The following is a 27,464-nucleotide window of genomic DNA, read 5'->3' on the forward strand; positions in this document are numbered from 1 at the left end:
CCACCCAGGCCCATTGCTCCCTTATGACCGACCAGGGTCATTAGCTTCTTACAACACACCCAGGCCCATTATCCCCTTACAATCCCCCCAGGCCAATACCCCCTTACAGCCCCCCCCGGCCATTACCCCCTTTTACACTCCCCAGGCCCATTACCTGCCTATAATCCCCCCCCAGACCTATTACCCCCATATACTCCACTATACATATTACCCCTTTATGCCACCCCTATGCCCATTACCCCCTTATACCTTCACCAGGCCACTTACTCCCTTACACCCGACCAGGGTCATACCCCCTTATAACCTCCCCATAATTGTGTACCCTTATACACTCCACCAGGCCCATTACCCCCCTTATATCCTCCTCAGGTCCATTACCCCATATACATTCAAAGTCCCCAGGCCTATTACTACCATATACCTTATCCAAGCACATTACCCCCTTATACCTTACCCAAGCCAATTACCCCCTTATAACTCCCCACCCCCCAAGGCACATTACCCCTTAAACCCCCCATCCTCGGGCCCATTGGTTGTATTATGTTTTATTGTATATAACAAATTAAATGTTTTCTTCCAATGAATCTAACAATTTGTCTCTATTTGACTAACCATTCTCGGCAGCAAATGACTCCACCAGACTCTGAGCCTCCTCCCATATCCGTGACTCCAGCCCCAGTTTTCCAAGCCCCAGATTCCTTAAGGTCATCAACCCGAAGCGTCTCTGCTGTTTCCAGGTGTGTCCATTGGTCACCCCAATTCCTGGTTACAGAGGGAGATTACCAACTGGTCATTTTGGTACCACTTTCTGTATTTTTTTTTGCGTTGAGAAGATATATTTTGGGACAAGTTGCGAGTCAGTCAATAGTGCAGACACATTTATATCCCCTTTAGTGCATGTTAAATAACTACAGTTGCAATTAAGAACAATGGATAATTAAACGTGTAATGCCAAATAATCTTTTGTAAACAATGTAACAATCTAATTAACTTTCCTAAATTAATGAAACCATGCTAAAAGTAAAAATGTGACATTCTATTTTGCATTTCTTATGGGCCTATGAATTGGGGGTGTGTTTGTTAACAAAGAGGTTTCCTAAACCTTTAGCCCACACTGTCCTTGTTAGAGAGTAATATAGATGAGGGGAGAGACAGGACTATGGCTGTACAATCTCCTATTTAACACACTGAGACATCACACAAATGTAACCAGGTATGTAAAGAGGTAGGTCCCCCCTCAACAGACTCCCACTCCGGTTGAGGGGGGCCCCTACCTCTTTACATCTGACACAGAGTTTTGACCTACCTTCTGCCTGTGACACCCCTACACTGTGTGGTGAAGTATATCACATGTTACTATCAGTAGCTGTACTGTATCCACTCCATGCAACCATTGAATATGTCTATATGGTGATTTTTTTTCTATGTGGACATATATACTTTTCCAGTGTAGGTTTTACAATACAGGTGTGCTTATTACGAGCCCCCTGTGTCCTGTGCATGTCATGTATTGGAACTATGTTTAGACCCTTGCCTCCAGGTCCACACTGTTTGGTAGTGTTGAGCCCCCCTCTCCTTTTAATCTTATCCCCTGTTTTAACTCACCTCAATAAAATTACTTTAATAATTACAAAAATACTGTGAAAAGCGCTAAACCTAATAATACAGTGCTGTGCACTTAAAAACTAAGCTGCCTGGTAATCTACTGAGACATCTCATATATCTCAAAACATAATATATAAACACAAAAATAGATACATAACCTGGCGCATAAATGTGTGAAAAAGTCCCAAAGGATTGTGATAAAATGATAGTTCCAAATTTACAACCTAGAGTGGTCGATGAGAAACGAACTCAGTTCACAGTTCATAGGGGCAACAAGCAGTTCTTCTCATAGGATGAACTTGATCCTGCATACTGTATATAAAATATCAAGCAGAGAGAGAAAACATTGCGCAGTATATTTGAACAGACAATGGTTATTCCAAAAGCTGAGTTTATCTAGAATGCCTACTTACTAGAAGTGGCTAGATCACATGCAGGGGAGAGAAACTGTTCTTTGAGCCGTCCTGGTCCCGGAAGCCTCGGTTATGGCACGAACCCCTCGTGGTATCCTTGGCCTCCGTAGGTCCTGAAAAGCTGTCTCTTCAAATCCTGTCTTTAAGGAGTCCTGCACCTTTTTCTCCGTTAGGGAACAGAAAAAGGACAGAAGATTGCGCAGCACAGTAAAATCTTTAATGACGCCTTCCTAAAAACACAAATAAAAATACTCACAAGAGAAGGTGAGTATAAATACAATACAGAAGTGCTCGGCCCAGCACACACAACACAGCCGCCTCAGTCACTGAAAGTCCGTTCCGGTACTGCGAATACCTCGCGTGTATCCGGCGCAGGTTGGGTGACATCACCGTCTTCAGTTTGACTGGCCGGGATGATATTTTATATATGCAGGATCAAGTTCATCCTATGAGAAGAACTGCTTGTTGCCCCTATGAACTGTGAACTGAGTTCGTTTCTCATCGACCACTCTAGGTTGTAAATTTGGAACTATCATTTTATCACAATCATTTGGGACTTTTTCACACATTTATGCGCCAGGTTATGTATCTATTTTTGTGTTTATATAATAAAATTACTTTGTTACACTTCAATTTATGTCCGTGTGCTTTTTATAAGGTTGCTTTCTCTCCGTTGTTTCCATATTAATTCAACCTTTTAACACCACTGTTGAGTTTGATTAATAGATGACTTATTGACAGTTGTTTTGGACAATACTGATTTGTAGTGTTGAGCGATATTTCTGTGTGTTCCTCCATATATATGCTTCATTCATTGTAACATCGCCGGAAGAAGAGATCAGTGTATCTCGAAAGCTCGCACAAATAAAAGCATTTCGTTAGCCACAGAACGGTATCATCTATTTATTTTTTGATTATTGAAGCTCGGCTAACACGCTACTGATACCTCTACATGTATATATATATATATATATATATATATATATATATATATATATATATATATATATATATATCACACACTGTGTACTCAGCGCTTTACTAAACATACAATACGGGGAATAATACAATACGTGCAACAAACTGAATCAGACAATAGGAAAGAAGATCCCTGCCCCGGAGAGCTTACAATCTAAGGGACAGATCCACAAAAGGATGCTAAGCTTTCCCTCAGCTCCCATTCATATGAGTAGGAGGAATAGCATGCGCACCCTTTAGGGTGCCTGGATGCACTAGTGTTTTACATTGCTTATACTGTGAATTGTAGCACACATTGTAGTCATGTGAACAAATAATCACACGGCGCTCTTAGTGCAAATATAAATACAGATTTAGAGTGGAGGCAAAAAATGTGCTTCAAAACCGTGATAAATTGTGACTTTTGACAATAGGTGAATGAAATAACGAATCTTTAAAAAAAAAAAAAAAAGAAACAGTTTCCAGCTCTGGACCCAAAAAGAACCATATTCTCTAGTTCTGGAAGTAGTTGTCTCAAAGATGAAGGGAGCGCCAAACCAGAAAAAAAAATGTACAAAACAAAAAAGAGCTAGAAAGCACTCAAACTCGTTGCACTATGGAAAATAGCTGCAGGGTGCTACTGGGAACAGGGAGGTCCCGAATACCTCCAAACAGTATCATAGAACAAGGGGGTTCCCAGCACACGCTGCCGCAAAATGATAACAAATATGGGATTATGCCAAATTCAAAATTTAATAATGGAAGCACAAGATTACAAAAATGGAAACATGTCATACGTGCAGCGATAACAAAAAGGCAATTGATTCTAAGTGCAAAGGCAGGGGAAAAACACAGGGACAGGGCACCTTGAATGTTTCAAAAGTGCGCTAGTATGGACCTTTTATGATACGCTAAATCAATTTTGCAGATTATTGTTTCTATTCATATTCAAAGCCTCAGCAAAGTTCATGCACAATGTAACATTACTATATCACATTAATTGAAACACAATGGCAGCTAGCACAGGATTGGCTGGAATGAGGTATAAAAGAGAATCTGTTCAGTGCTTTGGTAGAAGACTCCTGACGAAGCACGTAGCGAAACGCGTTGAGTCGTCAGCCAGCAGTTACCATTTGGAGGAGGGAGTCGTCATCATACTAGCCAACGCGAGATCTGCGGAGACGCTGGTGTTAAGATGAACTGACGGCACAGGCTCACCTTGGCGGTGATGGTGCGAATCATTACCCGAGCAGGGAGAACCAGTCTCCGTTTATACTTATTCAGCAACGCAATGCTTTAAAGAGCAATGTTATTGTTAGTGTGTATTTGTGAGATGCTTTGATAAAGTAATATACTTTTTACTATGACCTGCACCATTTGTTGCTCTCTGTTTCCATTCTGGGGGAACATGAACTACATCTCTGAACACTCCCCTCTCTGAGGGATTCCAAGCTCAGCAAGATGTCATCTTTCCTCCTGTGCAGAAAACCCTGTTAAGAGAGCAGGTTTGCCAGGAGTAATCATGAGGTTTGCCCTCATCCCCTGTGATGTGTGATGTGTAGCGAAGGAAGTGACATCATGCTCTGTGTCCCCTGACAGTGACACAGGGGTGGTGCCTACTGGAGCTATATAGTACACATCACTTCCTAAATTCAGAGAGAAGTAAGAAAGAGTTGCAGAGTATGTGACTATCTGACCCAACACAGTGCCAGGGCTCTGGCAAGGATTGTGGCCCTCCCTTAGGGGAGAGGTGGGCAGACTATTCCCCTTACTCTATTAGAGAGTAAGGGAAGAGCAAGGACAGCTTTTAGGGCCCTGACTAGGTGTGGTGTCCAGGGACTTCCTTGAGATGGGTAACCCTGAATATGATGTGCGGCTAAAGACCGGCCGTAATGATGGGCAGTCTGCCAAGGAAGATGTCAATAAAGATTGCCCTGTTTGAAAGAACCTTCTTGCCCGAGACAGGAGTCATTCAGGGAGAAGCTGCACCAAGGGGTTCTCTTCCAGAGACTCTTCCCTGCTGTCGTGGGGACCTGGAAGAGATGGAGGCGCTGTACCAAAAGCGAGTGGTTCTCAGCATTACCTCACAAGCCTGTCCTTGTGTATTCCCCTATACCATCAAGCGGGAGACTCAGGAGTCCTGTAAGCCAGCAGGTGCACCACACTACATTACATGTAACTGGGACAGTTCCTCCCATAGGGGCCAATATGAGAAAGGGTGGGGGTACAACCGTTACATCCTCTATGCCTTTTTACCCTTGGGGGTCATGTGAGTGAGCATTTTAGAGATTCAAAATATCTATATTTATATTATTCAAACAACAATATATACAAGTAGCGCACTTTCCCCCACTGCCTGGGAGATGTGCGGCTACGGTGTGTGTGGTGTAGTGCGATACCTGTGGCTCACAGGAAACTGAGCCTCCGTTGCTGGGAACCTGGGGTGTATCTAAGTTTATGATCAGTAGCGCCTCCACCTGTATGGGATTCTACTGTGTGGAATTACCCAGTTACAGAAACCACATGCAATAAAACACACTTGTGTAGGTACTGTTTAACAGTTTTACTGCACAGCCTAATAATAATAACACTCCAAAACATACAAGCCTCACAGGGCTGTACCCCTTCACCGTGCTCCCCTGCACTGTGTCCTCACCCTCACTGGGTCTACCCCCAAGTACTAAGGTGCCTCTGAGCACCCAACACCCTAGTGTCCACAGAGTCACTGACCCTCCCGCGCTGCCCCACTAGCCTGTGTATAGTTGGTGCACTTGGTGAGATGAGGTACCTGCCAGGTGTGTCCACATCTGGGCACGCAAGGATGAATATGGGATCCACGGATCCAAAGCGATGAACCGCCACGCCTCCGCCTCTATGTTGGGTGGGTCCTACGTGGATTGTACCACCTTAAGAGTCTCTGTGGTCATAGATGGACGATATGGTCCCAGATCACCCTGGTCCAGGATGCAGCCGCGTCCTGGCTTTGTCCCAATGCTCTGGTTCTACAGGGGCAGTGTCCCTATCTATGGGCCTGTCCCTGCAGCAACCACAAGCTACACAGGGGAGTCGGGGCCTAGCTGGGGCCTAGGGGGTCTCTGGCCTAGTGCAGGTGCCACAGACACCTGCACATGCACAACCTACCCTAACCTTGTCCCAGCTCCGACTGGCGTGGTCCTCAGCATGTCAAAAGTATCTATCTTCCCGCAGGGGATTGCTGTAGCCAGATTGGCTGTTGCGCGCCATGTTCTAGCAGCCCCGGTGGCTGCTGGGTGTTGTAGTCCCCCTGCGGGGTGTCTGGGTGTAATGGCTGCTTGTGTACCTCTCTGCGCATGCACAAGGTGCACCAAGATGGCCGCCGCAACATAGCTACCTGCACTGCACATGCGCGACTGCCCTGCGCATGCGCGACAACACAGAAGATGGCAGTGCCCTTATACGGGAGCTGCCGGCGACTCAGTCACCTCCTCTAATCACAGCCAGTCTGGCTGCACCCTCCGGAAGCGTGCGCCCTCGACCAGAGGTAAGGGGGCCAAGGGAGAACCCTGCTATATACATTATATTGTATTCTTTTATTTTTTTTTGTCTGGTTTTTCGCTCTTCTCATCTTTGAGACAAACACAGTCACTAAGCAATAAATAAATAAATAATAATAGTATTTGTATCTCTATTCTCATTTCCCCAAAACTACTGCCAGGTTTAGCTGCTAAATCTTAACTGGTACCTCTTCCATTCGAGATGTCCTTCATGAAGCTTGCCACAGGACGTCCAGACAGCTCCTCCGAGTGAGAAACAAGAGCATCTCTCACAGTTCTGCATCCGTTCAGCATCACAAGGGGAGTATGTCCCAGCCACAGGGTGTAAATGTTCCCATACAATTTTACCAGCTGAAATAATAAATGGGAGGATTTCCCATTTAACAAAAGGGTCAAGGTTGATTTATTGGATTGGTGTAGAACAGGCCTGCACAACTTGTAAACTGGGAAGGGCTGAACTGCTCCAAGGAAAACAGATTTGGGCCACACGGGTAAAATCAGCATCATCATCATATTTCTCTCATCATCATCATCATCATCATCATCATCATCATCATCATCACCATCATATCTTCTCCCCCCCCCCACAGATCATCATGATCATATCCCCCCCGCAGATATACAAGGGTGATGATGAGGGGCACTGGGGGAGATATATAATTCTGATGAGAGGTGCTGGGGGAGATATGAGGATAGTCATACCAGATAGGGCCATAGACTGCTTTCCTGGTTTCCTTTGGCTCCCCCATTGTCAGCGGCCTTTGCGAGACTCCCCCTCTCTCTCTCACACCCCCATCTCTCCACCTCTCACATAATACTCCTCCTCCACACCATACACATCCTACCCCCCTGCACCTCACATCAACCTCTACCCCCCTGCACCTCACATCACCCTCTTCCCTCCTGCACCTCACATCACCCTCTCCCTCCGCACCACACATCACCTTCTCCCCCCCACTGCACCTCTCATCACCCTCTCCCCACTGCAACTCACATTAACCTCTCCCCCTTTGCACCTCACATTACCCTCTCCCCCCTGCACATTACCCTCTCCCCCCTGCACCTCACATCACCCTCTCCCCCCCTGCACCTCACATTAACCTCTCCCCCTTTGCACCTCACATTACCCTCTCCCCCCTGCACATTACCCTCTCCCCCTGCACCTCACATCACCCTCTCCCCCCCTGCACCTCACATTAACCTCTCCCCCTTTGCATCTCACATCACCCTCGCCCCCCTGCATCTCACATTAACCTCTCCCCCTTTGCACCTCACATCACCCTCTCCCCCCTGCACCTCACATTAACTTCTCCCCCTTTGCACCTCACATCACCCTCTCCCCCCTGCACATTACCCGCTCCCCCCTGCACATTACCCTCTCCCCCCCTGCACCTCACATCACCCTCTCCCCCTCTGCACCTCACATCACCCTCTCCCCCCGGCACCTCACATCACCCTCTCCCCCTCTGCACCTCACATCACCCTCTCTCCCTCTGCACCTCACATCACCCTCTCCCCCCGGCACCTCACAATACCCTCTCCCCCCACTGCACCTCTCATCACCCTCTCCCCCCTGAACCTCACATTAACCCTCTCCCCCTTTGCACCTCACATCACCCTCTCCCCCCTTCACATTACCCTCTCCCCCCCTGCACCTCACATCACCCTCTCCCCCTCTGAACCTCACATCGCCCTCTCCCCCCGGCACATTACCCTCTCCCCCCCCTGCACCTCACATCACCCTCACCCCCTCTGCACCTCACATCACCCTCTTGCCCCCTGCACCTCACATCACCCTCTCCCCCCATGCACCTTACATCTCTCCCCCCATGCCTACCTGGTCTAGGCGGTGGAAGCGGGTCCCATTAGGTGTTAGCGTTAGCGGCAAGAAGGTAAAACGCAAGGTAGAAGTGCACTCTAGCAGCAGACCCCGGAAGTTCTGGGTCACACTGTGTGTGGGGGGGGGGGGGGGGGCAGGGAGGGGGGCGGAGGAGTGCATCACAATGCTAGCGCTCCTTCCCTAATCACAATTCTGGCGCTCCTTCCCTAATGTTTCAGCAGAGCGGGTGCAGGGGGAGCATGTCACAATGCTGGCACTCCTTCCCTCCTGTGTCTGCAGAGCGGGCTCGGGCAGGGGGGGAGGGAGACAGGTAGTCATTGCGGGCTGCACAGGGAGTCCAGACGGGCCGCATGTGGCCCGCGGGCTGTATATTGTGCAGGCCTGGAGTAGAACATTGCAACTGGACTAACAATATGTTAATATTAAGGCATATCAGGAGTTGGGTAACTTACAATGAAATACCCTGTAACAGATAATCTGCAGATTCTTGCACTGCTGAATATTAAAAGTAAAACCAGCTTTCCCTACAATGGGCCACTGAAAGCCAAATACGTGTTAAATATATTTGTTTCAGATTTGAGGAATTAATAATATTGTAATAGTTTTTCTCTTCTAGCACTGCCAATATATGCAGTGTAACTATATGGCCGGAAAGTTTACAATCTAATTTTGATAAAGACAAGGGGGCGGGAATGCACTACAACCCAGTTACTGTAATTACTCAATGACTAATGAATAGCACACAATTCCTTGTCCTAATAGTTACGGACGGTGCTCCCCTGGAGTAATATACACGAACACACAAAAGAGATAGTGGGATCCACTAAAAAAAGGGGGCCGTCATAGAAACTCCAAAAAATGGGGGCATTCACGGAAGTGTGGAAAAATATCAAAGAATAATGTATTATATTATATAGTGGAAAGGACATGATAAAAAAATACAAAAAACACAGCGACTAAATGCCCCTTGCTATTAATAATAAAGTTTCTGTTCACATATACAAAGCCACCAACAGAGGACCACACATCAAAAGGGCAACTAAAAAGTCCTCTTATGAGATGTAGATGACTGTACCCGGGTGAGGTGCCTATCAAATTATAGGCAAGCATATGACTGAGTCTACAAAAGCGACAGGGACAGTCTTCTAGTTCCCAAGAAAAAAAATCTGTAGGGATAGGAGCTCCCCCACACAAGTTAGGTTTATATCTACGTTTAATGATAACTGGAATGATATGCGATTTATCCTTCTGAAACACTGGGGACTTTTACTCAGTGACAGGGATCTGACTCCGGCCATTGGTTCACGAGTTCTGATGACCGCTAAGAGATCATCTAATCTCAGGGACCAACTCGTGCAAAGCCATTATAACAGTAAAACGTTTTTTAAAGCAAAACTGTGGGTACATATCCGTGTGGCTCATGTAAATGTTGCCAATTTACTTCCTCTGTAAAAAGTTTTTGGATAGTGACAATAAGAAAGAATTCTATGTGAGAGACTTTTTCAACTGTTGCATGTCTGGGGCAGTGTATGTGCTTACCTGTCCCTGTCACTTGTTATATTTTGATATGACGTCAAGAGAACTTAGGAAGCGCACTTTGGAACATGCTTGTAACATCAGAAATGCCTCCAGAGCCCTATCCAAAAACAAATAGCTAACCAGCGTAGTCAGACATTTTCTCACTGCACATGGAGGTCTGACTGCTGACCTCAAAATATGGGGCATTGAGAAAGTGTTATTAGGCAGTAGGGGAGGCAATTTAGAATCCGAACACTTGAGACATTAAGCAAGGTGGATTTTTAATCTCAATAGTGTTACACCCAGAGGTCTCAATTGATCTGAGCTTTTCTTCCTTTATTTAAGATCTTATGTATAGATATCCTACAATTAGTTTTGTCACCTAGACATTATTGTCTATTCTTCTTCTCTCTACTTTCCCCCCCCCCCTTACTTTCTCACTCTCCCCCTTCCAACTTCCTACCTATTCCCTGCCCCTCCCTCCCCTCTCTCTCTTCCTAATATTGGTCTGGTTAGTCGTTTTTTTACTCATTTGTTTTTTAGTGTGTTTTTAACAGGCTTTTCCTTTTTGTTCCTTTTGGTGTTCCATTCCCAGATGAGATGACATAACACAACCAGTGTATTTAAGGATGATGGTTGGGTCTATCTAGTCACGCCCCTGACGAAGCTTAATCAGTGAAATGCTGCGTTGGGCCGACGTCACAGCTTACTCGCCCCTGCTTTCTCCAAGCATTTAAAAAAGTTGTTGACGCTCCCGGTCACGGGTCTTCTGCTTCGCTCCATCGAATCCGGCAAGGAACCTGTACTGTGGGCCAGTATGCCATTGAATTTCGAACCTTGCTGCGGAGACGGACTGGAACAATAAAGCTCTGCTGGCAGCATTTTGGCATGGACTTTCTGAGGGTTTAAAGCAGCGGTGCGCAAACTGGGGGACGGGAGATTTGTCTGGGGGGGTGCGGGCAGTTGCAGAGATTCTGCGCTCTTCCCCAAGGCATTTAAATTAAATGCCGGGGGACCGCGCGAGGCCTCTGCAACCTCTACTTACTGAGGTTCTGGCTTCTGGACGTGTGACCGTGGCAACGAGGCGTCATGGGACGTCACGGTTGCCACGGTAACGTGACGTCAAATAACGCTGAGGGTCACGTGACGTGATGTCACACAACCCCGCTGTGTCACTTGACGCCGCGCGAGGTAACGAGAGGTGCGACGGGCAGAGCAGGCAGGGGGTCGCAGCATAAAATGTTTGCGCGCCCCTGGTTTAAAGGACGAACTGACTTGCCGGACTTGCCGGACCACCCCCAAGGATCTGGAGGAGTTAATTGCTCTCTGTATCTGAATGGATCGCCGGATGGGAGAACGACAGACCGGCGAAACCGATCCTCAAAAAAAACAATAATCTGGCTTTCCCCCCCCACTTTCAAACCCCTTTTTCTACACCTATTTCTGAGGAGGAACCGATGCAAGTAGGTGATACCAAATTACCTGAGCAGGAGAGACGTGCCAGGGGGCTGTGTCTGTACTGTGGGCTGAAAGGTAATTTTTCTTCTATTCTTTCACCGTCACAACCTTCACGGCTGCATCTGCCGGTTTCACTCTCCTGGGAACCAGACTCCATTTTCACTCAGGCTTTTGTGGCTTCAGGGGCCGCAGGAAATTTTATTGACCACACATTTGTGGAACTCCACTCCCTTTTTCTCCATACCAGGCAGATTCTGTTAGCAGTAGTGGCCATTGATGGAAGATCTCTGATACCTGGGACCATCACCCTCGAGACAAATCCTTTGCTGGTTATGGTTGGGGTACTACACAAAGAGACACTGTCATTGTATGTTATTTGCTCTGCCTCGACTCCAGTGGTCCTAGAACTTCCCTGGTTGCGGCACCTCAACACTAATATTGATTGGGCGACCAATCAAGTGACAGCCTGGGGACAACATTGAGTTTGGCAATGTATTCAACAAGAAACAGGCAGAGGAGTTACCACCACACCGACCTTATGATTGTGCAATCAATCTGCTCCCAGGGGCCATCCCTCCTCGAGGATGCATGTACCCCCTTTCAGAACCAGAAACCAATGCTATGCGGGAATACATTTCAGAGAACCTTCAGCGTGGGTTTATTCACAAATCAAGTTCTCCTGCTGGTGTGGGTTCCTTCTTCGTTTGCAAAAAAGATGGTTCTCTCAGGCCATGTATCGACTACAGAGGCCTAAATAAAATCACTGTAAAAAATCGGTATCCTCCACCCTCATTCCTGAACTGTTCAACCGCTTACGCAAGGCTACGATCTTCACCAAACTGGATCTTCAAGGAGCTTACAATTTAATTCGGATCAGAGTGGGTGATGAGTGGAAGACAGCCTTTAATACCCGTGACGGCTACTACAAATATCTTGTCATGCCATTCAGCTTATGCAACGCACCGGCCATATTTCAACATTTCATCAACGAGATTTTCCGAGATCTACTTGACCAATTTCATGTGGTATATCTGGATGATATCCTTATTTTTTCCAGTTCTTTGTCTGAACATCGGGCATAGGTTAGACGGGTCCTCCAAAGACTTTGGGACCTCTCCCTCTTTGCCAAGTTTGAGAAATGCCAGCTCGAACAGAAGAAGATTTCTTTCCTTGAGTATTTCATCTCTTCCCTTGGCTTTGAAATGGATCGTGCAAAAGTATCAGCAGTGCTGGATTGCCTTTACTGACAGGACTCAAACCAACTCAACGATTCTTGGGTTTGCCAACTACTACCGACGTTTTATCAGGAACTTCTCCAAGGTGGTTGCACCCTTACAGCTCTTACTAAGAAAGGGACAAACCCTAAGATATGGCCCTCCGAGGCGCTTCTATCTTTTGACGTCCGCCTTTTCGTCTGCACCCGTGCTGATCCACCCAGATATGAAACCCTTCGTGCTTGAAGTGGACACATCTGATCAGGCAGCCGGAGCAGTTCTTTCCCAAAGGAAGGAATTTAATGGGAAACTCCACCCTTGCGCCTTCTTTTCTAAAAAAAATTCTGCCGCAGATAGAAATTATGATGCTGGAAATCGGGAACTTCTGGCCATGAAAATGGCTCTAGAAGAATGGAGACATTTGCTTGAGGGGGCAACTTCTCCAATCACAATCCTTACAAATCACAAAAACCTTGAATATATTGAAGGAGCAAAAAAACTTGGGACGTGTCAGGTGAGGTGGGCTCTCTTCTTCACTTGGTTCAAATATGTGATCTCCTATCATCTTGGATCCAAGAACGTCAAAGCAGATACTCTATGCAGGCAATTCTCCCCAGACGATGCCAAGGAGATAGAGAAGGGGCCCATCATTCCATCTTCTCAGATAATTTCTGCAGTTTGTTCTTCACTCCTGCAACAGCTCTCAAAGGCAGAAGATCCCAGGCCAACATCCACTTGTTCGTCCAAACTATTTGTTCCCCCCCAATTTCGAAGTGAGGTGTTGCAATGGGGTCATAATTCCAAGAAGGCTGACCACCCAGGAGTTAGCAAGACATGTGAGTTCCTTGAACGGATCTTTTGGTGGCCAGAGATCTGCAAAGAAGTGAATGAGTTTTTGGCAGCCTGCATTGTATGCGCCCAGACTAAAGTGCCGAGAATGTTACCCTGTGGATTGCTCAGCCCCTGACAGTTCCCACCCACCCATGTACCCACCTTTCCATGGATTTTATTGTGGAGCTGCCTCCCTCCAGGGGCATGACTACCATTGTGGAGTGGTCGATCAATTCACATGACAGGCCCATTTTGCTCCTCTCAGGAAGCTACCCACAGCCTCTGAACTATCGGAGATCTTTATTAAGGAGATATTCTGCCTCCATGGAGTCCTGATGTATATAGTCTCGGACCACGGATCCCAATTCATCTTCCAATTTCAGAAAGCCTTCTGCCAAAGAATGGGTATCTCCCTACATTTCTCTTCTTCCTACCATTTCCAGTCCAATGGTCTCATGGAAAGGGCCAACCAGTCCTTAGAACAATTCCTCTGCTGCTTTGTTTCTGAGCTACAGGACGACTGGGTTGATCTGCTCCCGTGGGCCGAGTTTTCCCGCAATTCCATGAAACCCGATCCAAAACTGGAATCACTGTTCGTTCTTTTGAGCCTACAGGTACCATCCCGCTGCCCTTCCTCCTTCCAGTCCTCTCTCCGGTGTTCCTGTAGTGGATGATAAGATCCATGATCTCCAATTACTCTAGAATAAAATCCAGGCCAATCTGACCAAAGCCGCCCTCCAGCAGAAAACCCAAGCGGATAAACGTCAACAACCACCGCCCCCGGTTCAAAAGGGAAATCAGGTTTGGCTGGCTCAAAATATATTCGCTTGAAACTGCCTTCCTCCAAACTTGGGATCAAGTTCATTGGACCTTACAAAATCCTGAAACAGGTCAACCTGATGGTGTTGAAACTGGAACTTCTGGATAATTTAGGAATTCCCCCAGTGTTCATGTCTCCCTCCTCAAGCCGTTCATCCAGAACACCTTCTCTCCTCCTACCCTCACTCCTCCTAGATCGTTCTTGGTGGATGACCAGGAGGAATTTCAAGTAATCCAAATACTGGATTCCTGTAGATCATGTGGCGGGCTACAGTAGTTTGTCCATTGGAAGGGTTATGGACTGAGGAAAATTCATAGATCAAATCCAGGGATGTCCATGCTCCCAACCTTTTCCGGACGTTTCATTGGAAATTTCCTGCCAACCCGTCTTAGATTGCCCGAGGTCTCTCCTCAAGAGAGGGGTACTGTAAGAATTCTGCTCAATCCGTGCCGGGTTTGGCTGCGGTTCAGGTTTTCCAAGTCACCTGCCCTTTCTGCTCACTGTGGCCATTTGGGTACTGACAGACTGCTATATAAGGCTGCAGTTCCCAGTGGGAGTCGCTGAGCAATATACTACGTTTGCAGTTCCTGTTTGTCTACGCTGTCATGCCTTATCCTTTCGTCTGTTTGGATTCCCCAGTTTCGCATCCCAGACCGTGACCCCGACCTCACTGCTTTCTGCCTGCCCTGACCATTTGCTTGTTTACTGCACTTTGCACCACTGTCGCCAGCCCTGATCTCTGCCTGCTTACCGACAATCGATAATCTTACAGTACTCTGTCCCTGGGCTCTAATTAGTTTATTTGCATCCCTACCTCAGACCTGCAGGTCATCTTCCTGATTTGAGATGAGCAGCATCACACGGCCCCGTGTTCACTGCTGCACACGTGCCTGGCGGCGCGTACATGTGTGAAAGCCGTCATCTGCTGTCTGTGGTTGAGCTGCAGGAGATCGCGATGGGGGGGGGCGTGGTGGGGGCACGACCATGAAGTCACATGGCTGGTTTGCCCTCATTTCCTGAACCACCGCCGTGATGTGGCCAGTGCTCTGTCGCCACGAGAAAAAACAAAATCCTTGTTTTTACGAAATTTGGTCATGCATCACGATCTCTCCATGCACGTGCTGGCATCTACTGGGCCTGGCACCATAGAGGGGCAGATCTTGTTCCCGCCACGCACGCTGTAGCACAAACATCAGCTAACACTGGGGACGAGGCCTGAATCAGCGAAACGCCGCGCTGGGCTGACGTCGTAGCTTGTTCGCTCCTGCTTTCTCACAGAGAACCTCAGCAAGCTGACCACTCCGCATGCTTTTCTGCCTTTGGTGGGGTTACTCCTCCACCGACAACCGCACCAGACCATCACTGCTCCCGGATAACATGCCTGGGAGGCGTTTCATATCTATCTACTGCCATTGATTACTTTGATCTGCCACAGTATTTCGTGGATACCCTTGTGACTAAAGGTTCTCTTTGGCAAATGACATATTTTTTCATCAATGACCTGCTGCTCATCTCTCCTCTTTTTCTTATTTGTGTTTACCTCATAGAAGGGATACTTTTTTCTGGACTTTAGCAACAACAATCATTATTTGGCTACTTTTTGATAGTGTGTGGATGCATATATTGTGCAATACTCTTTGACACTTTGCACCTCTCTAGTTACTAGATATCATTCCAGTGCACACATCTATATTGAAAGGGCAACAACTATGTGTAAAGTGTTTCCCTCACCCAGTGGGAGATTTGTCCATTACTATGGTGTATGTGCATATACCTGCTGGTAACAGAAGGGCTGAGTCATCCACCAATGGTAGTGGGGACACAGGACCAGGCTTCTGGGGTTCATACCCCACATATCTCTTTAGCAGTGCAGCGCCTCCATCTGCCGTAGGCTCTGGGAACTGAAGGTGATCTCCCATGGTAGATCTTATTACCTCTCCCCCCAGTAAGGTCACGCACCAGGCAGGAGGTATAAAACAACAGGAACGGTTTATTGTCCTCTGTACAGCACAGTTCATGGCAGGCTTCTCCACAATGCAGTTCTCTCAGCTCTCACTGAAGGATGGTCCCTGGACCGTCACTACAGGCCAAGGGCACCCGCAGCCATCCTAGCTCTTCCCCACCTCCCTAGCAGAGGCAGAGGTATGGTCCACACACTCTCCCCTGGAGGGAAGAGCACAAGGGAAAGCCCAAATCTCAGGCTCCCAGTTGTGTGACCTGCCTTCCTCAGGTGGGGGAAGGAACTCCTCAATTTAGGGCGATCCTGCCTTTAAGTACTGCCAGGAGGAGGGCACCAGGTCTGGCTGATGATGGTCGTGCCCAGGCCTGATGTCACCGCCACCCGCTGTCACTCAAATGCAGTTCCTCGGAGGTGGAAAACCCCATACCAACAACTGGCAACCTGATTGTACCAGGGTTTACTGCCAGCCCAATGGCAGAATAGTAGCCATCAGGTGACCTGGCTACATATACATTCTATCAACGGTTGGTTTGTTGTGCTGATTACCATGCTCTGCTCTGTTTTGATGATTGTATTTCTTGTCACACATTTCTATGTTTCAGTGCTGGATTAGTTTCCATCTGCCTGTTTTACCATTTATCACCTTACCCGGGTACAGCCGTCTACATCTCATATAGGGACTTTTTAGTCGCCATTTTGACGTGTGGTTCTCTGTTGGTGACTTTGTATACAGTATGTGCACTGACACTATTATTAATAGCAAGTGGCATTTACTCGCTGTGTATGCTTTGTGTATTTTTTTGAGTTTTATCATGTAAATCATGTCCACTGTTCATATAATAAATTGTTCTTTGATATTTTTTCCACACTTCCGTGAGTGCCTCCATTTTTTGGAATTTCTGGGATTGCCCCTTTTTTAAGGGATCCCACTGTCTCTTTTGTGTAATCTAATTTTGATGCCTGAGGCTCAGGGAGATTAAAGTAATTTTTACAATAATATCATGAAAGAAAGTGTACCCAAGTGGGCAAAAATCAGTTTGTTTGGTGCATGTATTGGCGGCAGTTACTGTTACATTAAACAAAAGGGTTTGGGTCTGCGCTGATTCTAGGACCTCCAAAATTCCCCAGATAATGCCAATCCTGCAGCTCCCAACTCTTCCATGATCGAGTGGGGTATAACTAAAAGTACAGACAAACAAGAGGGAGCTCAAAGGAAAGACAATATCAATTAAAATAAAATCACTTTATAAAAATATGTAAACAAATATGAAACTATCAATAAACATTTATCTGGCAACAACACCAAGGTCCCTCCCAGCTCCTGGACAAGATGACTCTGTGAGATCACTCTGGTGCCTGCACTACACGTTGGCACCGTGAAGCAACGAGGAGAGAACACTCAAAGTCCAGGAATACTTTGAGTCAGGTTGGAATGCTCCAAACTCATCAAACCATCCACAGGCAAAGAGAATGAACAGTGCAAACATGTGACGTCACTCCGTCCTGTGTGCCGTCAGGAGTACTTGAAGATCTCCCGTGGGGGGTGAAATTAAGCGGTGACTGCCTTGCAAAAAAAGAATGATGGGAACCGGATCCAATTTTTTTTTTGCAAGGCAGTGCTCCGCTTCATTTTGTCCCCCACGGGAGATCTTCCGGTACTCTACACGCAAGCAGGGAGCACGTCGAACCAGACACTTCTACCAGAGGGTCGTGAGTAACATTTTGAATATCTGTTTACTGAAGGATCCTCAATTAATCATACTTACTGTCTAGCTCCAGGAGAATTATATTGGTGCAGTGGAAGGGGGTCTGCTGTCCTCACATGTGTGGGGCTGCAGGCACCCCCTGTGCAGTTACTCTACAGAGCCTCATATATATGGCTAAAATCAATTGTCAATAGACTTGTTTTCTCTGAGCACTGATTTAGGAACGGCTGTTCCTTCCCTGAATATGCTGCCGGTGGTAGACCTATCACCTCAGCGCGTTTCGCGTGTGTTAACGCTTCATCAGGGGGCCGGTCTAAAACTCAAGGGGGGTTCTATATATACAGACCAAAACTTTCCCTATTTGTTAGCCCAAATTTATGGGATGTTTAACTATTCAGAGTAATGCTTATATGCAACATAACACAACACATACTGTAGATACATAACATAAACAAAACACAATTACAAAAAACATTGAAACGACCTAAAATAACATAGTTAAGCATACAAAACTATACAAGTGTGACTCATACTGTAAGTGTATAGTATATTAAAAGAAAATTTAATGCTATGGAAAAAAGAAAGAACCCTAAATTATAGGGACCATAATATTAGTTCATAATAATTGTATATCTCAATGATATCACTGTCGTGGGAGAGGGGGTTTGGCCCGGGGTTACATCCCATTTGACCACCCCTGCCATCACCTGGAAGGTGAGGGGTTAACTGGAATGATGTCCAGTACTGTGTTTATGCCCCTGCTTCAGCACCAAATGTGTATCCCCCAGTGAATGTGTATTTTCCCCATCTCGGTGTTTGCACCAACAGGAGCGGCGGTTCCCCATTGAAAGTGAATGGAGTAATGCATTTCAATGGGGATTCCTTGACTCAGACCTCCAGGAACGGGCTGGCAGCCAGCCAGACCGCAGAACCGCAAAAGCGGAAACTTTGTCTTGAAAGAGCTTTGATCAATCCCCGGTCAAGTTCATGTTCAATTGGCGTGGGAAACTTAGGTTCTAGGGCACCCCGGAATAAAATTATTTTTGCCCCTAGACCCTAGGAACACCTCACTTGACCCCAACTGGGTCCGAAAATCAATGACCCCGGTAAAGGGTCGCACTCGCTACGAGGGTTGCACCATTGACTCTAATGGCGGAGGTAACAGCCGTGAGGTAAAAACGGCTAAGTCAAAATGTGCAGAAACCTGAAACAGAGAAAAGCCACTTTTGTATATGTGCCTTTTAAACTGTATTTGTGTAACTCCGGTCCGGTGGGTCACAGTGAGCTGAAACTTGGCCACCATGGAGAGTCTCCTACGGCATGAGGGTCTGGCAATTTTCAGCCCGCTTGGCCCAGCCGAACAGATTATTTTAATATGTTTAGATATTAAGAAATGTACTGTCTTTTGGGTCTGGTATAAAAGCCCGCGAAAGATACTGGCTCTGCTATATGTTAATGCTCAGGGGGGCGACCATTTGTCTACAACAGGCCCCCTTATCAAAGGCTTCACCACTATGATTGTGTATACTAGGGCGGAGAAAAGCAGGGCTTGAGTGGTCTGTAAGTGCTGTAATTCACACTTACAAAGGATTTCCTGACCAGATACACGTCTGGTAGACTTTAAGGCGCTCTTTCTTTAGTGTGGAGCTAGGGAAATGAGACCCCAAGTGGAAAATTTGTGCATGTGCCAACTAGCTGGGGGCATGGTCCAACAATGCTTCCCACGTTAGCTGGCAAAGAGGGATTGGGTGCAGGTAATTGTTAACCAATACCTGGCACCCCATGTTAGGGTATAGGGCTTGAATCCCATATAAACGAGTGTAAGCCCTATGCCCAGTTTCTTCGTTTCAACATCTGAAAGAATCCTGATTACCTTGATGAATTGCTAATCCTGTCTTTGATTACTTCATTGCCCCATCCCACGTAAGTGCTATATTCTGTATGTTATTTGTGCAATCTTGTGTGTTCACCTTTTTTAAGGAATAAACTTGATTTATCATATCTTAGTCATGTTCAATTCAACCCAGTGATATTTGTATATATTATAACCCTGCACAAGCTCCCGTGACAATCACATCGTCCAAACATTATCCTAAAAAGATCAATCCTCTCATTGGTATAATACTAGATGTGGATATAATCTTCATTACATTTCATAACATTTAATTACCATCAATTATCAAACATAAACAATGTATATTAAAAATAGATAATAATAGATAATTAATCATCAGAGGCTCAAATAACTCAAATCAACCATGGTTTGAAAATTATTTAAACATCTCACACAAACCCAGTTTCTACATACCAAAAAATCCACAAATGCTCAGGATTCAGGTTTCATTTCATATAGCGTAAAATCTCAAATATACTGTGAAAAAAACTACAATAGAAATAAATCAAGACTCTTTCATCATTACTATTTAAGAAATGGATTGAGTTCTATCATTTCGTTAAGGCCTGATGAGGATTTGCTATGTAATGTATAAAACCAATATTGTTCTCCTTGGAGAGGTGTTAACTCTCTATCTCCCCTTCTTGGATTTCTAGCAACTATTTCAAGGCCCCTGAATTGCAGACTCTCTGGATTCCCATTGTGATATTCTAAAAAGTGCAATGCTAAATTATTGATTTTCTTTCCTTTGTCTAATAATCTTTTGGCATTCTTTATCACATTCACGTGTTCCCCTATGCCAGGCCTGCACAACTCGTAAAGTGAGAAGGGCCGAACTGCTCCAAGGAAAAAAAAATTGGGCCGCACGGGTAAAATCATCATCATCTCTCCTCCAGCACCTCATCATCATCATCATCCTCATATCTCCCCCAGCACCCTTCATCATCATCCTCATATCTCCCCCAGCACCCCTCATCATCATCCTCATATCTCCCCCAGCACCCTTCATCATCATCCTCATATCTCCCCCAGAACCCCTCACTATCAACCTTTGCGATACTCCCCATCTATCTCTCATAACCCCATCTCTCCCACTCACCCACACACATAATACTCCCCCTCCACATCAAACACACAATACCCCCCTGCACAGCACACACATCACACCCCCCCTGCACCTCACATCCCTCTCCCCCTTGCACCTCACATCGCTCTCCCCCCTTGCACCTCACATCACTCTCCCCCTTGCACCTCACATCACTCTCCCACCTTGCACCTCACATCACTCTCCACCCTTGCACCTCAAATCACCCCCTTGCACCTCAAATCACCCCCATACACCTCAAAACCCCCCCATGCACCTCAAATCACCCCCCTTGCACCTCCAATGACCCCCCCTGCACCTCAAATCACACCCCTTGCACCTCAAATCACCCCCCTTGCACCTCAAATCACCCCCCATGCACCGCAAATCACCCCACATGCACCGCAAATCACCCCCCCTGCACCTCCAATCACCCCCCTTGCACCTCCAATCACCCCTCTTGCACCTCAAATCACCCCTGTGTACCTCAAATCCCCCCCATGCACCTCAAATCACCCCCCCTGCACCTCCAATGACCCCCCACAGCACCCCCCTGCACCTCACATCACCCATCACCCTCTCCCCCCCTGCACCTCCCATCACCCTCTCCCCCCTGCACCTCACATCACCCATTACCCTCTCCCCCCCTGCACCTCACATCACCCATTACCCTCTCCCCCCCTGCACCTCACATCACCCACAGGGCCGCCAACAGAAATCATGGGGCCCGGGACAAATGAAAGGAGCAGGGCCCTCCCCCCGCCCCCACCGAACCCATAGCACACCTACCATGAAAATCTATCTTTTAGCGCGCAACTTTTACTTAACTGTTTTCTTATTGTGATACAGAAAAAAACATTACATCTCCCCCTCCTCATACCTCACCCCTCCCCTCCTCATACCTCCCCCCCTCCCTCTCCCTTCTCCCACTCTCTCCCTCCCCTCCACCCACCCTCTCTCCCTTCTGCCCCCCCTCTCTCCCTTCTGCCCCCCTCTCTCTCCCTTCCCCCACCCCCTCTCTCCCTTCCCCCACCCCCTCTCTCCCTTCTCCCCCTCTCTCCACCCTTGCACCTCAAATCCCCCCCTTGCACCTCGAATCACCCCCATACACCTCAAATCACCCCCCATGCACCTCCAATCACCCCCCTTGCACCTCCAATCACACCCCTTGCACCTCAAATCACCCCCTTGCACCTCAAATCACCCCGCATTGCACCTCAAATCCCCCCCATGCACCTCAAGTCACCCCCCATGCACCTCCAATGACCCCCCCCTGCACCTCCAATCACCCCCCTTGCACCACCAATCACCCCCCTTGCACCTCAAATCACCCCCTGTGTACCTCAAATCACCCCCATGCACCTCAAATCACCCCCCCTTGCACCTCCAGTGACCCCCCCTGCACCTCCCATCACCCTCCCCCCCTGCACCTCACATCACCCATCACCATCTCCCCCCCTGCACCTCCCATCACCCTCTCTCTCCTGTGCCTCACATCACCCATTACCCTCTCTCTCCCTGCACCTCACATCACCCATTACCCTCTCCCCCCCTGCACCTCACACCACCAACAGAAATCATGGGGCCCGGGACAAATGAAAGGAGCAGGGCCCTCCCCCCGCCCCCCCGAATCCATAGCACACCTACCATGGAAAAATATCTTTTAGCGCGCAACTTTTACTTAACTGTTTTCTTATTGTGATACAGAAAAAAATATCACATCTCCCCCTCCTCATACCTCACCCCTCCCCTCCTCATACCTCCCCCCTCCCTCTCCCTCCTCCCACTTTCTCCCTCCCCTCCACCCACCCTCTCTCCCTTCTGCCCCCCCCTCTCTCCCTTCTCCCCCTCTCTCCCTTCTGCCCCCTCGCTCTCCCTTCTCCCCCTTCTGCCTCCTCTCTCCCTTCTGCCTCCTCTCTCTCCCCTTCTCCCTCTCCCCCACCCCTTCTCCCCCCTCTCTCCCTTCTGCCCCCCCTCTCTCCCTTCTGCCTCCCCCTCTCTCCCTTCTGGCCCCCTCTCTCTCCCTTCTGCCCCCTCTTTCTCTCCCTTCTGCCTCCTCTCTCTCCCCCACGCCTTCTCCCCCCCTCTCTCCCTTCTGCCCCCCCTCTCTCCCTTCTGCCCCCCTCTCTCTCCCTTCTCCCCCTCCTCTCTCTCCCTTCTCCCCCTCCTCTCTCTCCCTTCTCCCCCTCTCTCCCTTCTCCCCCTTCTGCCTCCTCTCTCCCTTCTGCCTCCTCTCTCTCCCCTTCTCCCTCTCCCCCACCCCTTCTCCCCCCTCTCTCCCTTCTGCCCCCCCTCTCTCCCTTCTGCCCCCCCTCTCTCCCTTCTGCCCCCCCTCTCTCCCTTCTGCCTCCCCCTCTCTCCCTTCTGGCCCCCTCTCTCTCCCTTCTGCCCCCTCTTTCTCTCCCTTCTGCCTCCTCTCTCTCCCCCTCTCCCTCTCCCCCACGCCTTCTCCCCCCCTCTCTCCCTTCTGCCCCCCCTCTCTCCCTTCTGCCCCCCTCTCTCTCCCTTCTCCCCCTCCTCTCTCTCCCTTCTCCCCCTCCTCTCTCCCTTCTCCCCCTCTCTCCCTTCTCCCCCTTCTGCCTCCTCTCTCCCTTCTGCCTCCTCTCTCTCCCCTTCTCCCTCTCCCCCACCCCTTCTCCCCCCTCTCTCCCTTCTGCCCCCCCCTCTCTCCCTTCTGCCTCCCCCTCTCTCCCTTCTGCCCCCCTCTCTCTCCCTTCTGCCCCCCTCTCTCTCCCTTCTGCCCCCTCTCTCTCTCCCTTCTGCCCCCCCTTTCTCTCCCTTCTGCCTCCTCTCTCCCTTCAGCCTCCTCTCTCCCCCCTCTTCCCCCTCTCCCCCCCCCCCACCAGCAGCTCATTTTACACCCCCACCCCTGCACCAGCCTGTTTTTCACCCCCACCAGCCCGTTTTTCACCCCCACACACACACCTCTTAGCTCAGCACATCCCCGGTACTAAGCCCCGCCCCCGGCATGCTCTGACCTCCCTGGCATCCTGCTATTGAAAAAAAATACACGGCTGCCGCATCTTCCTCATGCTGCTGCTGCCCCCGCGCACCGCAAAACCCGGGGGAGGGAGGGAGAGGGAGAGAGGGAGAGGGAGAGAGAGAGAGAGAGGTAGGGAGGGAGGGAGGGAGAGAGAGAGAGGGAGGGAGGGATGAATCGCCGCCATTTTTTAAAACTTTTTATTTATTTATTTATTTAATTAACTACTGAGTGCTAAGTATACACACATTGACTATAGGTTTAATGTTTGACATCATGTCATTTACCAACTGTTCAATTTAGCTGTGTCTAGCTATTTGTCATGAATGTGATTTTCTGTGGGAGAATCCATATATTAATGCAGTTTTTTAGCGTCGTGACCATCAGCCCTGAGTACCTGTCTGATTAAATACAGGTTTTTTATCAATATTAGTGCTGGACAAGGGTGTCCATTGACTATACCTTAGTGAGTTTACTCACAACTATTAAGTATTTACCTGTAGGTTCTCCCTTCCCCCCGTTCCGGTTTATGTTTAATTATTTGTTGGTTTGTTTTATATGTTGAGTTTTTGTTGTCTATTATAAATATTTGTCTATCGCCATTTATTTTAATCAATTTAATAAAGTAATAAGTATTAACTTCAATTTATCATATCAATTCAAACAATGAGTGCATGTAAAAGGGTGTTTCTTTTTCTTCACAATACACAGGGATTTTTTGTATGTAGAAACTGGGTTTGTGTGAGATGTTTAAATAATTTTCAAACCATGGTTAATTTGATGTAGTTTGAGCCTCTGATGATGTCTATTATTAATTTAAATTTAAATTAAACATAAATTTTTTTATGTTTAATAATATTATGGATAATAGGTCCCTATAATTTAGGGTTCTTTCTTTTTTCCATGGCGTCAAATTTTCTTTTAATATACTATACACTTACAGTATAAGTCACACATGTATAGTTTTTTATGCGTAACTATGTTATTTTAGGTCGTTTCAATGTTTTTTGTAATGGTGTTTTGTTTGTTATGTATCTACAGTATGTGTTGTGTTATGTTGCATATAAGCATTACCCTGATTAGTTAAACATCCCCTAAATTTGGGCAATCCAATAGGGAAGATTTTGGTCTGTATATATAGGACCCCCCCTTGAGTATTAGACCCACCCTAACGAAGCATTAACACACGCAAAACGCACTGAGGTGATACAGTTGTGTGAAAAAGAAAGTACATCTTCTTTGAATTCTATGGTTTTACATATCAGGACGTAATAACAATCACCTGTTCCTTAGCAGGTCTAAAAATTAGGTAAATACAACCTCAAATGAACAAAAATACATGATATATTACACTGTGTCATGATATATTTAACAAAAATAAAGCCAGAATGGAGAAGCCATGTGTGAAAAACTAAGTACACGTTATGATTCAATAGCTTGTAGAACCACCTTTAGCAGCAATAACTTACAGTAATCGTTTTCTGTATGACTGTATCAGTCTCTCACATCGTTGTGGAGTAATTTTGGCCCACTCTTCTTTACAACGTTGCTTCTGTTCATTGAGGTTTGTGGGCATTTGTTTATGCACAGCTCTCTTAAGGTCTCGCCACAGCATTTCAATTGGGTTGAGGTCTGGACTTTGACTTGGCCATTGCAACACCTTGATTCTTTTCTTTTTCAGCCATTCTGTTGTAGATTTGCTGGTGTGCTTGGGATCATTGTCCTGTTGCATGACCCAATTTCGTCCAAGCTTTAGCTGTCGGACAGATGGCCTCACTTTTGACTCTAGAATACTTTGGTATACAGAGGAGTTCATGGTCGACTCAATGACTGCAAGGTTCCCAGGTCCTGTGGCTGCAAAACAAGCCCAAATCATCACCCCTCCACCACCGTGCTTGACAGTTGGTATGAGGTGTTTATGCTGATATGCTGTGTTTGGTTTTCGCCAAACGTGACGCTGTGCATTATGGCCAAACATCTCCACTTTGGTCTCGTCTGTCCAAAGGACATTGTTCCAGAAGTCTTGTGGTTTGTTCAGATGCAACTTTGCAAACCTAAGCCATGCTACCATGTTCTTTTTAGAGAGAAGAGGCTTTCTCCTGGCAACCCATCCAAACAAACCACACTTGTTCAGTCTTTTTCTAATTGTACTGTCATGAACTTTAACATTTAACATGCTAACTGAGGCCTGTAGAGTCTGAGATGTAACTCTTGGGTTTTTTGCAATTTCTCTGAGCATTGCACGGTCTGACCTTGGGGTGAATTTGCTGGGACGCCAACTCTTGGGAAGATTGGCAACTGTCTTGAATGTTTTCAACTTTTGAATAATCTTTCTCACTGTAGAATGATGGACTTTAAATTGTTTGGAAATGGCCTTATAACCCTTCCCAGATTGATGGGCAACAACAATAGCTTCTCTAAGATCATTGCTGATGTCTTTCCTCCTTGGCATTGTGTTAACACACACCGGAATGCTCCAGACCAGCAAATTGCTAAACCTTTGGCTTTTATAGAGGTGGTCACACTTGCTGATGATCAATTAATCAAGGGAATTTGATTAGCAACACCTGTCTGCTACTTAGCATCTTAATTCCTATGGAAGCAGTAAGGGTGTACTTAGTTTTTCACACATAGCATTTCCATTTTGGCTTTATTTTTGTTAAATAAATCATAACACAGTGTAATATGTCATGTGTTGTTGTTCATCTGAGGTTGTATTTAACAATTTTTAGACCTGCTAAGGAACAGATGATTGTTCTTATGTCCTGATATTTATTGTGAGTTTGGTATTTGTTTACATATTTTTATAAAGTGATTTTATTTGAATTGATATTGCCTTTCCTTTGTGCTCCCTACTGTTAGATTAAAGAAGTTACACTAATTAAAATAAAGATAACTGAACACACAGTAAATACCTGTCTCAGGGTGTCTGGCCGCAGTCCAAAGCGCAGGGTCCACAGGTTCCCAATGACAGGGAGTGGAGTAGGTCCAGGTGGGAGGCTTCTTGCTGCCCACTTTATTTTTAGATACTTGACGATGAAGAGACAGCCCAGTAGGGTCAGTAGCAGCTCAAGGATACTCCACATGTCGCTGCAGGAGAAGGGCTGTGTGGGGCACAGGTAGAGCTGGGATTCACTCACACACAGAACTTGGAACTCTTTGTGGCTTCTTTCCCTCTGCTCTCTCAGAGCCCTGTGTAGTATTCTCTGCCTTTGTCACCTATCCTCCTCTCTGCTTAATTCTCTGTCCTCTTCTGTGTTTAAAAACCTCCAATGTTAAATATTTACTGTACATATCAGCATATTTCCGTCACTTTTGTACAAAGTGCCTCTGTTTTTCCCCACTTATTTATTCTTTGTTAATGACTTGCAGAGTAACCCTTTCCTTTCTCCGTTCACATAGCACTGTTATCTAATTTTGATAACAGGGTGGTAACATTTTATAATGACACACAGTAACTTAAATTGTTTTACTTCACTCTGATTTTTTATCTTTTTATCTTTTAGCATATTACATTTTCCTAATCAATAACTAATTTGTATAGTGAACAGATTAAATTTGTTGAAGAGGTGTGCCTGGATTTTTTTCCCAGCTGCCTTTTTTATTATTATTATAGGAAGGGAAAATGGAAAAGACTGAAAATAACAGAAA

The 27,464-nt window shown here is 46.8% G+C and overlaps 1 protein-coding gene across 1 annotated transcript in view; it reads right to left on the reverse strand.

Annotated features, from left to right (window-relative positions):
• Positions 1-27,079, reverse strand: part of LOC142493446 (cytochrome P450 2J4-like) — a 33,807-nt gene extending 6,728 nt beyond the window's left edge. The window contains exons 1-3 of the mRNA XM_075597517.1: positions 26,729-27,079; positions 6,697-6,859; positions 613-762 (exon numbers count right to left, since the gene is read on the reverse strand). Coding sequence (XP_075453632.1) covers positions 613-762; positions 6,697-6,859; positions 26,729-26,899 — 484 coding nt within the window. The 5' untranslated portion in view covers positions 26,900-27,079. The remainder of the gene's footprint in view (positions 1-612; positions 763-6,696; positions 6,860-26,728) is intronic.
• Positions 27,080-27,464: the final 385 nt, after the last annotated feature.

The sequence above is a fragment of the Ascaphus truei genome, chromosome 1 (genome assembly GCF_040206685.1).
Source record: "Ascaphus truei isolate aAscTru1 chromosome 1, aAscTru1.hap1, whole genome shotgun sequence".
Lineage (NCBI taxonomy): Eukaryota > Metazoa > Chordata > Amphibia > Anura > Ascaphidae > Ascaphus > Ascaphus truei.